The sequence below is a fragment of the Lepisma saccharinum genome, chromosome 24 (assembly GCF_977018435.1).
Source record: "Lepisma saccharinum chromosome 24, izLepSacc3.1, whole genome shotgun sequence".
NCBI classification, from domain to species: Eukaryota; Metazoa; Arthropoda; class Insecta; order Zygentoma; family Lepismatidae; genus Lepisma; species Lepisma saccharinum.
The window spans coordinates 41,699,387-41,714,710 of record NC_139252.1 but is presented as its reverse complement, the minus strand read 5'-3'; the positions used below and the strand labels follow the sequence as shown (position 1 = coordinate 41,714,710).

Here is a 15,324-nt window from a genome sequence, read left to right as displayed (position 1 = left end):
CACCGCACTTTGGACTTGGGAACTTCTACATTTGGAGACGAAAGTCTGGGTATGTCAGAAAGTAGCTATAATTGATATCCAGGGGGGCTCACGCGTTATCAGAGGAGGGGGCTTTGTAGACCAAGTCCATTTTCGAAAGTTTAACAGTATTAAATTAAGGTGGGGGGGAGGAAGGGTCATCAAGTTAATGTAAAATATAAAATTTAGAAATATCATGCAAATACTACAGTTTTTTTTCTATATCTTCTAAAACATCTCTTGAAGTGTTAATTGACTTCTACTGACATCATCCCTTACTACACACTCCATACTACTTTTGATGATGCAGATATGTATATCACACAAGAAAAAATACACAATATTCAACCATAGTGCCTACAGTACATCCCACCCCTGCCCGAAACAATAAAATCCCCCTTCGTTCCCCAAAATTTGGAGCTGTTGACCTTCGACGCAGATGTGGAAGGGGCAGAGAAGGTACAGATAAAGAAGTTTCCTCAAAGAATAACTTTCTAAAGTCTAGAGAATCTTCTACCTAGACTTCGGCTTATAAACAAGATGAATGAATGTAATAGCTGCTGTCTGCATTTTCACTTTTCACTCCAAACAAATTATACAAAAAATAGTTTTACCTAATGACCTAATGTCAAGGAGGCTGACGGCAGTGCCTGACTACGGGCCTGGGGTATGTTCTTTGATCGTTCGGGCTTTACAGGTTGAAATTTAACATATTCAAAAGTTATTGATTTCTAGCTTTATTGCTGCGGTAATTGACATGTAGGCAACGCACTTGCCGCTCTGGCAAGATAGCGGCCATTGCTTTATTCTAGCCAGCGCCAGGTCGCAGTATGTGATTGTAACCTGCCGTGTAAGCAACTGGAAGAATAATTATGCTGTGAGCTTTTAGTGCTGTGTTCAATACTTCGATATATCCGCAGGAACGTCATTATGAACTTAGCAATAACTGTAATTGTGGATTGAAGACTTGTTGATGGCAAAATCATTTAGTGTAAGAAATGTTCGAATGGTTTAAGTACGTTTACTGTTCTTTACAGTAATAAAGTTCGTGGCAAGAGTATAAAGTTATTTGTGAAACTGGCTGTAATGAAGGATGCAGTGAATAACCAAACTGAAAAATTCTACATACACGTAGTATAAAACTTGTCATTCTTCTTATGTGATTCGAAGTCAGATGATTGAAAAAGGAGTACACGCGACAGATTTGCAGTCTATTTTCTTTCTATTTTTACTCTATTTTCAGGTACACATGGATAATGATCGACACTGTTGTACCTCTCATGTGGGCTCTTGTGAAATTAATCATTTTTGGACTAGTTACGGTAGCTGAAGTGGCTGAGCAGGTACTTCTCAATGATGGGACCATTACTAAGATTGCTTACAGTTTCGAGAATGTCACACCACGCCTCTGGTGTATGATATGTTTTAGTGCATGCATGCGACTTATGTGCAAGTCCATTTTACACCCTGCACTTTTAACTTCAGTCGGGCGAATTTTTTGCACCCTGTTTCTACTACTAGCTATATGTAAGGATTTCAAGTAAATGGTTTTCTCTGAATTATGTAGCTAATGGGTGAAAGAAGCCACAAAGACTGAAGTACCGAGAACAATTCAAACTCAATCATCCCCTTATTCTTCTTCTTTGTAGTTAATTTTGGCTACAAAGCAAACTTGGTTTATGGTTATTTCTATATTTTATTGTTCAAAATTCCCTCCCCTGTTTCCCTTATGGTTCCAATCTGTTGTTTCTTGCAAATCCACATAACGATCCATTACTTTTGATTTTTTTTAAACTGAAGTTGACAATAAAACAGGAAAAGAGATTTTACTTGCTGAAGATTTCCATGAAGTTTTCCTTCTCATCCTGCAGATCTCCACAACGAAGAGAATTCATTTTTCTTATATTTGAGAGGTGAGAATTTGTTCCTACAGTTCTTAGTGGAATTGGAAATGCTATAACAAACTTCCCTGGGTATATTATACTTAAAGCTCCACGCTTTTATTGGTACTACATGGTAGTTAACTAAGTGTTAAATAACAAAAGTATTTAATGTTAAATATTTTTATTTAACACTAAATTGCATACAACTTCACAATACTTCAGCAGCTCTTGTCGCTTGCACTTTCCAGCTCTCTGTCCCATTCTCTACCTCCTGCTTCAGATTTCAGTAGAGGTCTCTGTAGTTGTGGTTTCTGGGGAGGAGTTTTCTGAAACTTTAAAAAATAGAACTTCAGTAATAAGAAATAAGCGAAAATTTATAAATCTGCTGATATTCTAGAATGAATTACCCATATGGTGATTTGTCCCTTTATTACACGTTCAGGAACCTATGTAACAACTCATACTTCATACTAAATGTTAATTTACCCATTCCGAGAAGGAAGCATTAATCAGGAATTCTGATTCTTGCCCATCAACGCTGGACAAACCCGGAAACCTAGAAACTTGTTGATGAGGAGACAGAGGAGAGGAAGGGGGCTTTATCTTTCTCTATAAATTGGAAATGGAGAACTAGTTTTTAAATTCTTGTGTACAGCTCGTGTGGTTCAACGTGCATTTTTCTCCCTAACAGAAAGCACTTGGCGTTGAAGCTATAGGTGTATGCTATTTCTGCTCCTGTTCGAGCTTCAGATTGAACAAAACAATTTCTAGTTTCTAAATGTTCCTGTACGTTGTTTTGAACTAAAGTGTCGAAGAAATTTCGGTTGACGAAACTTTAAAAATGGAAACTAATTATAAAGGATTGAGAATATATCTTACCAGATTTAATGTTATCAGCAGAATTATAATACATATCACTAAAAAACAGTAAACTATGCATGCAAACATGACACAAAAAACTAAACACTATGCAAACTTAAAATGAACATAAACAAGTAGCTTCACATGCAATTGCACTGCTAAACTTTAGCAGATAAGGTTATATATTTATGCTGACTTTCCATCCAAACATCATATACACTAATTCATGTTACAATATTTATCAATGTTTTTCAGATTTATAACAGGCAATTTCATGTATACAGAGTGTGGTGTGAACTACCACTTGAACTTCTGTTTCTGCAGTACCTACCTTCCTCCTCCCAGCCGATGAATTCCCCATTCTTGCGATTGTCCTCAGTCAGCCACTCCTCCAGAGGGCGGAAGTACTCCCTGAGGGCGCTGGCGTCCATGGCCCTTTGCCCCGTGATCACTTCCATGGCGTCTGGCCATGGCTTGGAATTTCCCATCTGCAACATTTTGCTGGAAAAGAAAGTATATCGTTATGCACATGTGTGTATTCATCGTGTACTTTTAGGTTATTCAACTGTCTTTTCTACCTCTCAGAGTCGAAACCAGATTTGGATAAGCTCCACAAAAAGTAACATGTCATAGTCAATTCACACCAAAAGTACAGCGCCTTGAATAACGTAGTGTGGAAAACGACCCAAGAAACTGGTTCCCCAGACGGATGAGAAACATAGATGGCAGTGCGATCAATGTCGGTGCTAATTTTCTTATGAAAGTAATGCGGCTTTGTTAGTTTTTGGAATATATTATGTAGATTTGTTTGTCTTGAAAGGCGGTACGTGAATTGATGGAAACAGTTATATTTGTGGAGTGATTTGCAGTCACGAAATGACATTAATTTGGAAAGAAAAGTAAAATAAAATTATTAAATAAATAGCATGCGTAACACAAGAAGAAACATCGCAAAGTGATTCCGGACGTCAGGTGTTGGATTGTGTACTAGAGTTTTATTTTTCTATGTTATTAGAATATAAATAGTATCCTGAGAGATATTTCATACCGAGGCGACAAACCACAAGTGTCGCTTGGAAGCGAGCAGTCCGTAATCAATGCAGCCTTTCGAACCGTAGGGACACAAGCTCTGACTGCACCGTTTCCTCAAGGAGATTTTACACCAAACCGACACGCGACAAACGATACGAGGTTTCACACCAAAGCGACAAGGGTCCTTCGGTCCAAGGCAACTTTCACACCGAAGCGACACATGCTGCTTGGAAACGAGCCAATCAAGAGCAACATTTCACATCGTAGCGGCATGACGGGAAGCACAGGCCAGCGTTCGGTTGGTGAAATCCTCAAGCGATAAGTGTCGCGTGCCCCTTGTTGCTTTGGTGCGCAATCTCCCTAAGGAAAACCCTCATTGCATCGCGCATGCGCGAACAACAAACCACGGCAACATGTTGCAAGCTATTGAGGAAATGGCCCAGTTTGAGCGACGCACAAGCGACAAAACGACAAGTGTGACTGATCGTGTCGCCTAGATCTGTTGTTGTAATGCGCGGTTTCTCGTGTCACCTATCTGTTGTTCGTACAATTAGCAGCGAACGCTTGCCAATAGACTGAAGGCACCATGTCGCTTGTCACTTCCCGTTGGGAACTCCCCCTGTAGCGCGTCGCTTCGGTCTGAACACCCTTCCTTTAAGGAGCTTTTCGACCGAAGTAACAAGTAGCACGCAAATATGCCATATGAACGTGTCGTTTGCTGTTTGGACCCTCATGTGCAATGAATGCTATTTTACAGTCTGGAAGTGTGTGTCACTAGTGTGACAGTGTGAACATCCCGTGTCGCTTGTCCCATTGGTTTGAAAGTTCCCTTACACTCATGTCGATGGCACTAAGAAAGTTTTGTGGGGTTCCCCTTGTCGTTTCATGGAATCATCATTATCATCATCGCCGCGATTACTTTAAAGCGGAAGAAAAGAGACAGTAAATATAAAAAATACAAATGCTTCAGTGTGTATATCTTTAAAAGAAATGATGATGATGATGATGATAATAATAATGAACCTAATTAATACACAAAAATTTAGTTGCCAAGAGCATTCCACGCGTATTTTTTCTCCCGTATTATTAACGAAAGTATGACGATAACAGGACGTGGTCGACTTTCTAGAATGTTCGTTAATATCTTCGCGACCACTGTACCAAATATCATAGCAATTATCACATTTATAGAAATGCTTCATGTAAAAGAATCAGACGTTGCAGCGAAAACTCCATTTACTTCCATTATAAGCAGACGAATACCAAGCACCGGGTTCAACACCAGCGCCTCTAGCGGATCATTTTCGAGTGGAACCAGCCAGAGATGCCAGAACAGTGCCGTTTTCCACACTACGTTATTCAAGGCGCTGAACCAAAAGTAAGGTGTTACGTTGTGATACAATCACTGTTATCGCAAGAGATTTTTGCTTGGGTAGGTTCAAATATGCATAAAATATCGTATTTGCCGGCATGTAAGCTATATTAGCTATATCACTATTATAATTAATTTACAGTACTTCAAATATAAATTAATATGTATGTCTACTCTCAACAAATACCTTACGTCATCTAACTAGGAAATACTTAATTTTAATCTTTAAACCCAGTAATACATGTTCAGAGCTAAATGGAACCTTTTCTAAATCAGAATCCGAGTCCTTATAAAAGAAATTGTCCTCTGTACCATCGCTAATGCCACACGTCTTAAACAATTTAACACTGTCTTAGTTTTCACAGCATCCCATAAGTTTAGACACATTTACAAACTTGTGGAATGCTAGGTCTCTTCCTTGAAGGTAATCAAAAACTGAGTATCGGCGTACAAGACGTACCCTGTTTTACAAACCTATTTTTAAAAGGAAAAATAGTGCGTCTTATACGCCGAACAAATACTGAACTTTTGAGTTGGCCCGGCCCATCTTCGGTGTTCATAGAATCTCTCTCTCTCTCTCTCTCTCTCTCTCTCTCTCTCTCTCTCTCTCTCTCTCTCTCTCCTTTCTGTCCAATGGAATACGTTTGTGGCACATGCAATCACCCTACACCGCGTCAAATAACTGCTTGAAGACCGCGTCTCAAGGTCACGGGTGCAGTCAATTTCGTTGAGGGTTGTGATGTTCTGGTTCAATAGACAATAGAGTCCATGTAAATGTTCATAGAGAACCACACACAATTTTCAAAAGTTTTTGAGGAATGTTTGGTTTTTCTAGCGAGAGACTCAACTCTGTATTAAGAGATTTATAAAATATATATTGTCGAAATAAGGTTTGTAATAATTACTTGATAAACATTTAAAACTATAGAACAAATTGTTTGAGCATCTTAATTGATGGACCTAAATATCTAACTTTTACCAATTTTTTAACTGTTATTCATCTCTTCAACAATACTTGCCTCAGGGCCTCCCGATGGCGCAGTGGTAGCGTCGTCGCCTTGTAATCAAGGGGTCCCGGGTTCAATACCCGGTGGAGGCACATAGTGGTTCGGACCCCACTTTAAACTGTAGGTCCAGTCCAGATTAGCCTTACTGTGCATAAAGTGGACTTAGAACACCAAATCAATCAATACTTGCCTCAGCACATTTCCTGCTTCGTCGCTCTTGTATATGTCGCACTTGTGTAGCGGCTTGCTCTTGTCCCCAGGCACGAATTCGCCTGCAATCTCGCACAGGGCTCTGTGGAACTGGAACTGGACAACTGCGCTTACATAGTACCTGCAACAGAAAATTATGAACAGATTTCAAACGCTTTATCGTCCCTCCAGTGAATTTCATCCATTTATGTGAATACCAACAGGCCTTTATATGGAATTAACAATTTATGAATGTGAGATAATTTTTAGGGGGTGTAGTGGTAAATTTAGCACACAAATAGTCATAAATGAAGCATTTCTGCAAAACAATTGCGAGTCGTCGTGAAAATTTGTAGTGTATGGGTGAAACACTGAGTACCAAAACCTGTCTAGGACTTTTTTCAAATCCCTCTCGTCTCGAAATCTCACGTTGCTATCCTAAATTCTAAAACAAATTAGATTTGTTTGAGATTTCTTTGAAGAACATTTAGCAGGTTAATCGTGTGGTTTGTTCATTAGAATTTTCAATATTTGTAGAATTTTCATATTTCCAGAACTACCTGTTGGTTTCAATGCGGGAAGGAACCCTAATATCTTAAACCCTTACCTTAGTTGTTTTTTTTGCAATTGCAATTTATAATACTTTTCATTTTATGCTTGATAAAATATTTAAGTTTAAACAAAAAGACGGTTGCGTCCAGTTTTTTGTAAATTAGCAGACAGATTGTTAAATTTTAATTATAGACTATTATAAATTTTACACTAACTTCTAACAGTGTACACAGTCACCCGCAATAAAACTGGGATACCTATATCCTGAAATACTTGTTTCCTTGCAATGTGCTCTGTGTGTTGCCAAACTACGGCGATGGCCGAAGTTGCTGTTGAAATATTGTTATTGAAGTTCTCTCTTCGCCGCAGAGATAGGCAACACACATTACTCCATGCAGGTAAGCGAATGTTTCAGTATCCAGATGTCTCATATTTATTGCTAGAAACTGTACACACACATACAATTACATAAATTCATGCACAGTATTTTATCAACAATAAAATGTGGAATTTCTTATGAGGATCTTAAAGCGTGCACCCAACGATTATAGAAGGGGTATAGCGATGAAAATGTTGAAATTGATCGTAATTTGTTTAGGTAAATTGAACGCACAGTCTTGCCCTACTATTTCTGCTAGCGACCGGTGTCGTCCATTGAGAAGGGCCACATCAGTGGCGTATACTGAATCCAAGATCTGGGCTATCTCACTATGTCACGTGGTCCTAGGCTATGAATAGAAAAAAGTTTACCAACTCCTAAGAAATCAGGTTGCTAACTCATAAGAAATCAGGTTGCCAACTCATAGGAAATCAGGTTGCCAACTCATACGACATCAGGTTGCCAACTCATAGGAAATCAGGTTGCCAACTCATACGAAATCAGGTTGCCAACTCATACGAAATCAGGTTGCCAACTCATAGGAAATCAGGTTGCCAACTCCAGAATCACCATCATCATTTCACTGATATGAATCATTTTATTTACAATTTCTGATCGATTTTCCTCCTGTATTTTATTCTCTAGACTTCAGGCATCGCAGATAGCATAGGTAGCCTAGAATATACGCTCCTGGGCCACATGTACCGTGCATAAGCATATCACGTGTTTCCTTTTTCGCCAATAGCTAGGCACAAATTTGCATCCGATTTGATTCAGACGAGACACAGCTTCATCCACTTTAAGAATTCTACCTCGTTGATCTTACCGTATATAAGGTACTCCAGCAGCCACGTGGTATTTTGCACCTGGGTCAAAGTCCTCCTCAGTCCTTTCAACAGGAGGTTTGATGCCCTGAAAGTGTCCCCTGAAATAAAAGAAAGACAACATGGAATTGAGATGCTTTAGAAATTTAAAATTTGATCGAGCTTCCAAAAAGAGAGTGTAGGAAAGCAATCGGATGCAAGCTATTGTTTTTTTCATGTCATGGTAAAATTTTTAGTAATTGATTAAAATCTAACAGCGACGGCGGAAAAAAGTATGTTATTCCGGTAGATCTTTTAATAAATTCTAATATTTATTTCTAAAATAAATTGCCCTTGACAATAACATGGTTTGGTATTATTTTATAATATTATTATCAGGATGATCATCACCACAACGTTGTCTCAAAATTTGCAGTTTTAATTTTGGGCAAGAAAGAGACCCCTTTGGAAGCTTTAGGATAACAGTACAAAATACATTAAAATCTGAATTTTTAGTACTTTCCCCCCCCCCTCTCAGTATGCAGCTATATAAAGTTAAGGGGATGAGATACAGTTTTACATAAGGTGCTTATGCGGGCGAGTATTAGAAAAATAAACAGCGAATTCTAGGTTATGAATTTCTCCTCACGCTGCACTTATAGATGAATCTTTAAGTCGATTCTAAAGCTAGTTAGAGCTTATTAAAAAAAATAATTAATAACTATGTTTCGACATCTATATATTTCTTATGAGGAATGAAAATACTCGCTCTTCAGTTTAAAGGTTTCACTAACCACAGCAATCTTTTGGCAGTTTTCGTGACAGTCAATTCTTCGATCTTTCTTTTTTTCATCCATGTGTTTTATAAAGTTATATTGAATATCATGTTCTTCCATTAGCACCCATGTAAAAATCCGGCCACCTCGTTCGGCTCCTACGAATAATATGATGGAGTTCAAGAGACAGTCGCCAGATGGCACACAAAACGAAACGCTTGTCTTGCCATCTGTAGAAGAGTCCTTTAACTACTACGAGAAACATAATGATCTCTACCACATTTTTAGTTCTTCACAAGATTTGATACAAAACAGATAAAATGAAAAGTATGTACACCAGTGACGGCGATTGGGTTCCAAAACAGGGGAGGGAGGTGCCAAAACTGGGGGGGGGACAAAGAGAGTATAGTTTCCTATATATATGAGCTTTAGCATAGTGCGGGGGAAAAGTGGCTAAAAGAATCGCCACAACTGTTGACGAAAACAGTCTTGTATCTATCACATGAATTTGGACGTAATAATCTACACATTATCGATTTCGTCCACAAGAGAAGGTAATACGGTTAGCCCAAATTTCTCAGAAGCAAGTTTAAAACTCAATAATTGGAAAGAAAAATCTTCTAAAGCCAAAGCAAGCTCTTTAAAATGTCTCATCCTTTCATTTTCCCTGGTTAAAATTCAGTGGTCACACTTGGATAGTTCCAGTAGTATACCAAAGAGGTTTTTCAATCAGCCAATAGAATTAGCAAAGATTACTTAATATCTACTCTTTCAGTAAGGGTTGGGTTCAGCATAAGTAAAGTTTGCCAGAAAATGTAAACAAGATTCAGTAGCGGGCGCGGACAGGAATAATTCTGGGGAGAGGGGAACTACAATTTAATGTAGTGTAAGTATAGTGTGTCATTTACCCTTTTGCAAGATACAAATACAATGTAGGCCTTGTCTGTCAAGCGCTGTTAAGCCACGGGTTATATGTTGAGTAATGTATAGCAGTGTATTTCGCTGATGAGTACTGTAACAACCTGTTGATACTAGAGTAGTACTGAGCGAAATTACAAATCCGTGAACCGTATTGATCGTTCGCGAAATATCTTACCTGAGCTTCCAATAGTGGCAGTTGTAGTTCTCTTCGGTGGAGCGGCCTTCGAACACGTCCCATCGCCAAGTGTCGAGCGACAGGGCGAAGGCCATGATTGGCAGCTGCCTGAGGGAGATCTTCAGGAGGTGGTTGATCTGGGATTCGTCGGTGACTTTGGCGTCCTTGTCCAGCAGACCGAGGATCTTCAGGTGCTTCGGCGTCGAGGCGGACAGGGCCAGGACGTCGCCCACGGCTTCGTGGAATCCTGCGGAAAGGAAAATGAACTTCGCCGTTGTGATTACAATGTGGGGAAGCTGTGTCATACTGAATACTTATGTAGAGTTACCACTCCAGAAAGTAGGTCAGCATAGGGAAAGCAGAGCTTTTATTTCATGAAATAATTGTTAAGCTCCAGGAACATAGATCTGGCTATAGATAAGGAAGATATCTATCCGTAACGTCATTTGTCTGGAACACAGCACTATGTGGACGGTGGATGAAGTCAGCGGCGTATACTCTGGGTCATCTAGGTAATCGCAGATGACCCGGCTGTATTTCTTTTTTTTTAAATATATATATATATATACATTTCTTCGCAATATTCTTCCAAAACAATTTCGATGCATACATTTCTTTGCTTCCAGCGCGCGAATGCTTCCAACCGTTTGCCGCTGAATATCCGGGAACCTTTCTCCAGCCGGTGGAATGACTTCAGGGAATCTCACCCTGACGTCATTCCTCCCTCTTCCCTTACAACCCTTGGCGAGGAGGGAGGAGAGAGGAAAGAGGGAGAGGAAACACTGCTTCTCAGGCGCGGTGATTCCGTGGCCAGGGTAAGCTCCTTCTTGTGAGAGTCCACCGGTCGCACTCTCAACCTTCAGAGCCTCACCGTTCCCTCCGCTGAACTAGGGAAAACATACCCGGTAGAGTGCGAAGAACAGGAAAACTGAATAACATGGGCAAACCAATTCTACGCTAATTTTCACTTTACATTTGCTTCTGTCTTGCTGATTTCTGTTACTTGAACATGTATTTATCAAAAGGAAAAAGCTTAAATATTGAAGATGACGCAAACTAAATTAAAATTCAAAGCTTAAGCAATTAAAGCACCTATATGCTGACTCCCCCATCCTTGTATTTACAAAAATAGTGATTGTTTCTCCTCTCTAATCTTCAAAAGCAGCGAGAATATTTCTTTCACGCAACTGAATATTTTTTAAAGGGAAAGATATCAAAAATAAATTATATATATATATATATATATATTAGTTAATTTAAGTAGCTATATTCCGCCTCTTTAGATTAATATTGATGAAGATGAACGAATTTAACGTAAAACGAAAAAAACACATAAGGCACGTATCCAGGTGGAGGACTTGGGGGGCTGAAACCCCCCTCCCCGAAATCCTACAAATATCTAATTTAAAAAGTGTATAGTGGTTATTAATTTTACTTCATTAGCAGGATTAAACACCTCGCATAATACGTTGTAATAATCTGAGATTCATCTTCAGGACTTCTAATCCCACTGTTTCAACTTTATGTGGCGGCTGCTAATAAGGGATGATCCCCATCCCGAAATAAAATTCTGGCTCTGGCCTGCAATGATTCGAACTTTTAAAACCTGTCATTTCGAGCTCGGAAAGGGATTTTTTTTTTTACCATTCATAGGGAATTTCATTCTGAGCCAGGAACACAACAACAGAAGTTTGGCGCGTGAAACTGAATGCGTGTAGTCGTTGGCTTCGTGCTGTGCTTCGTGTTTATTGTTTATTTAGGTGTTAGTGTTTGTCGTGTTAGTGCTGCGTTAAAGGGTAATGGATGTGATAGAAGATTTGCTGGCGAAACCTTTTGGAACAAGATCTTTTCAGGAGAAGTTGCAAATTGTTAATACAGGTAGGCCAGTGTCATCGCTTGAACTTATTTCTGCACACAAAGACAAAAATCGGGAATATGTGAGGCATTTTCGCAAGCAAATTATGACAAAACACCATGGTTGACAGGAAGTGTAACTGTTAATAAGCTTTGCTTTTTTGTTGGCCGTGCTTACTTTTTGGGGCTGAAAAGAATGTATCGATGCGTGGCGGATACTGTAATCTTTGCAACGCTTGCGTCAAACATGAAAAATCCAAAAGTCACATAACTTCCTTCGTTAAGCTGCAATCTTTCGCACAGACACGTATTGACGTGCAACTGGACAAACAGCGTGCTTTGGATATGGCACGGCACAAGTAATCGGGTCCGGGATTAAGTTGAATTTTGCACTTAAATTAATATTGCGGGTTTTTATTTCACTAGTGCACGTCTTTCATTTTATATTTCACAGGTTGTTTTTTATAGCTTTATAATACTGTCTTGCTTTATTATTTGAAATTCTACACGTATATTAAACTGCAATAACGAGAATTAATTGATTGTGGTCGTAGCAATAAGACAAACATTCCGACACAATATTCCTAAATCCAATATGGATCCTGACATAAATTGCACGGAAACTTTTGGAGTTTGAGGATCAAGGGTCAGAGATTACCCACTCTTTAGAACCAGCATACGCCACTGGATGAAGTTGAAAGGCTGATTGGCTGATTCATTTTTAGAGCCGAGTCGATACCACTTTGAACCGATACCGATAGTCTTACCGATTCCCACCTATACCGATACCGATGTTTGAAAATTGTAATAATTCAAATGAATTTACCAATAAATTTGCTTTACAATATTCAAGAATTACATCAAAATATTACAAATAGATGTAATGTAATCAAAAAGTACAGTTTTTCTTTGATAATTTGTGCAAAATAAAGAGGAAGTTTGAATTTTGCATGATTTCTAAGATAATGAGACTCCGCAAAACTGTCGCGCGACCCCTTGAAAGGCCAATATGTCGGGAATTCATCGGCTGGTATCGGTAGATCAATTTCAACCGATACTTTCCGATACCGATTTCATTTTATTTTACCTCGCTTTTCTGACACTTTCGACTAATCGCAGACAGGGAACTTGCGTCCGTGCAGACTAATCCAAGCCATCATTCACTCCAATCTAAACTCTCACCCCATCATACTCTCCCCTCAAGCTTACAACAGTTCTGGATACCAGAATGGTTGTCCTTCCTGTACATAGCATTCCCTACTATCTATACGATAACTAAAACTAACCAATAAACTAACACAAATTAATTAATAACTACTATTAACAAGTTTAATTAATTACCAATCATACAAATGCACAGTAAATTTACAAGAAATCTAAAGACTTGTTCCGGTCACCAGAACGGTCTATTAAAATAATACAAACTAAAAATTATTAAATGTAGCTATGTATGGAATCTCCATGTATTTTATTTTCTTTTTTGTACTTGTATCTGTATTTTATGTATGAAAGTAAAGACAAAAAGAAGACGATAAAAAGGCGGGGGAACCGTTTAAATTCAGGAAACTGACGTCCTGGTTTATTTAAAGGTACCAGGACATTAAGAGCATACCCTCGAAAGTACGCGGGTGGAGGTGGGCTACTTCGGGAGGTTTCCCCCCTTTAGATATGTATATGTGTCTCAAAAAGTATTATTTTATACTCACTCAATATGTTCTGCACTATTGTCTGCTTCATGTTCCAATTACGTATTGTATCATGATTCATTCCATGAACTAGTGTATCTTGTATATCAATTAAATTCAGAAGGAAAAGCTTTGTAATGAGATGTAGTGAAAATATGATCCAATGATAAAGTTATGAATGTATACATTCTAAAGGTCAATAAATTTGTAAATTTGAAATCACGAAGATGAGTGGAAGGTGATATGATGAAATTGATGGAAGGGCAATCACAACTGCACATGGGCAGGGCACAACACAAGCCGCACAGAGAATTATAATGGCTGAGAGTCCAGATGCAGATCCTCGTTAGTTTGCAAGAATACAGTGCAGGGCGCAGTGGAAGTGATGTTTGCATTTGGGTGCCTTCTGGGGTCATCATCCCTTACACCCCTGAAGCTGAAAGCAGTTGAAGTCTTGGAAATGTCACCGAATGTTTGAATTTGAATATAAAATTTTGGGTGCGTTAGCACTTAGGCTATTTTGCACCCGTCACACTGTGCGGAGTCCGGCCCCTTATCAAAACAAAAATAAAACCGTGTCTGAAAACTAAAATATCCTTACCTTGCTTAAAAGCTGAGGCTGAAAAGGGACACTGCACGCACAAGGACATAAATAGGACAGCACACAGAATTATGTCGCCAGAGCCACGTTAGTCTGCAAAAAGCAGTCCAGGGTGTACTACGTGGAAGTGAGGTTGACAATTGGGTGTACTACGTGGAAGGTCACCCCTATCATCGAATGTTGATAGACCAAATGGACAGACAGAAGGTTTCAATTACACAATTGATTTCCAATAGTCACCAGTGTAAATGAGAGAGAGAGAGAGAGAGAGAGGGAGAGAGAGAGAGAGAGAGAGAATTTATACAAAGCCTTACCTGGGTTAGCTCCCCCTCTGTAGACAAGAGGCTGCTTCCTGTACTGCAGGAAGTACTGAATGTGTCCCATTTCATGATGGGCCGTTATCAGGTCCTGCATTATGGGTCTCGTGCATTGCTTGATTCTAGGGAAAGAATATTATTATTATAGCTAACATTTTTCATGACTATATTTTTTCACGATGGCGAAATATACGAGAGTTTATACAGTTAAAAAACTAATTAAATTTATTTGTTTCCTTAGGTCATATGCATGCATATTTGACCATTGTGCACTCATTCACTGAGCATATTTCACCTTTTCAAGGTATATGGAACTTTCCTTGTGCACCTAGTTAAGTGATTTAAATTTGAATTACCTATACGATCTCGGAACAACACCTCTCACTCGTTAATTTCGTCTTTTTTGACATTCGTACTTACCTATTATGCATTGCGAAACATTCTTTAAGATGGGATTTTGCTTTTCTCCCGAAAAAAAAAAATCAATTTCTGACATTAACTGTAATTATTGTTCTTCCTTTTTTCGCTTCCGTAACACACAATATGGCGGGTACAGCTTGAGTAGCGTCGTGGATCAGTGGGTATACAGTGTTTCCAACCTTCTTAACCGAAGAATGCCCCACAAACCATTCACGCATAGCCCCAAAAATCCTTCACTGATAGCCCCACAAACCATTCACGGTAAGGTTAGGTTAGGTTCGGTTAGGTTAGGCAAACATAGTTAAAATTTGCTTCTTAATCGAAAAATGCCCCACAAACCATTCACGGTAAGGTTAGGTTAGGTTAGGCAAACATAGTTAAAATTTGGGGTCGTATTAATATCAGGAATGTATATTTCGTTTTCTCATCTTCTTGCAAAACAACGGCGTGGTTGGAAACACTGACAAGAGATTACGTCA

General features: G+C 39.0%; 1 protein-coding gene across 2 annotated transcripts in view; it reads right to left on the bottom strand.

Moving 5' to 3' along the window:
• Window positions 1-2,077: 2,077 nt before the first annotated feature.
• LOC145978460 (angiotensin-converting enzyme-like) overlaps window positions 2,078-15,324 on the bottom strand; it is a 37,325-nt gene continuing 24,078 nt past the window's right edge. For both annotated transcript variants that reach the window (XM_083111109.1, XM_083111110.1), the window contains exons 9-14: window positions 14,423-14,547; window positions 9,969-10,215; window positions 8,120-8,218; window positions 6,364-6,504; window positions 3,094-3,263; window positions 2,078-2,233 (exon numbers count right to left, since the gene is read on the bottom strand). In XM_083111109.1, coding sequence (XP_082967235.1) covers window positions 2,178-2,233; window positions 3,094-3,263; window positions 6,364-6,504; window positions 8,120-8,218; window positions 9,969-10,215; window positions 14,423-14,547 — 838 coding nt within the window. In that variant the 3' untranslated portion in view covers window positions 2,078-2,177. The remainder of the gene's footprint in view (window positions 2,234-3,093; window positions 3,264-6,363; window positions 6,505-8,119; window positions 8,219-9,968; window positions 10,216-14,422; window positions 14,548-15,324) is intronic.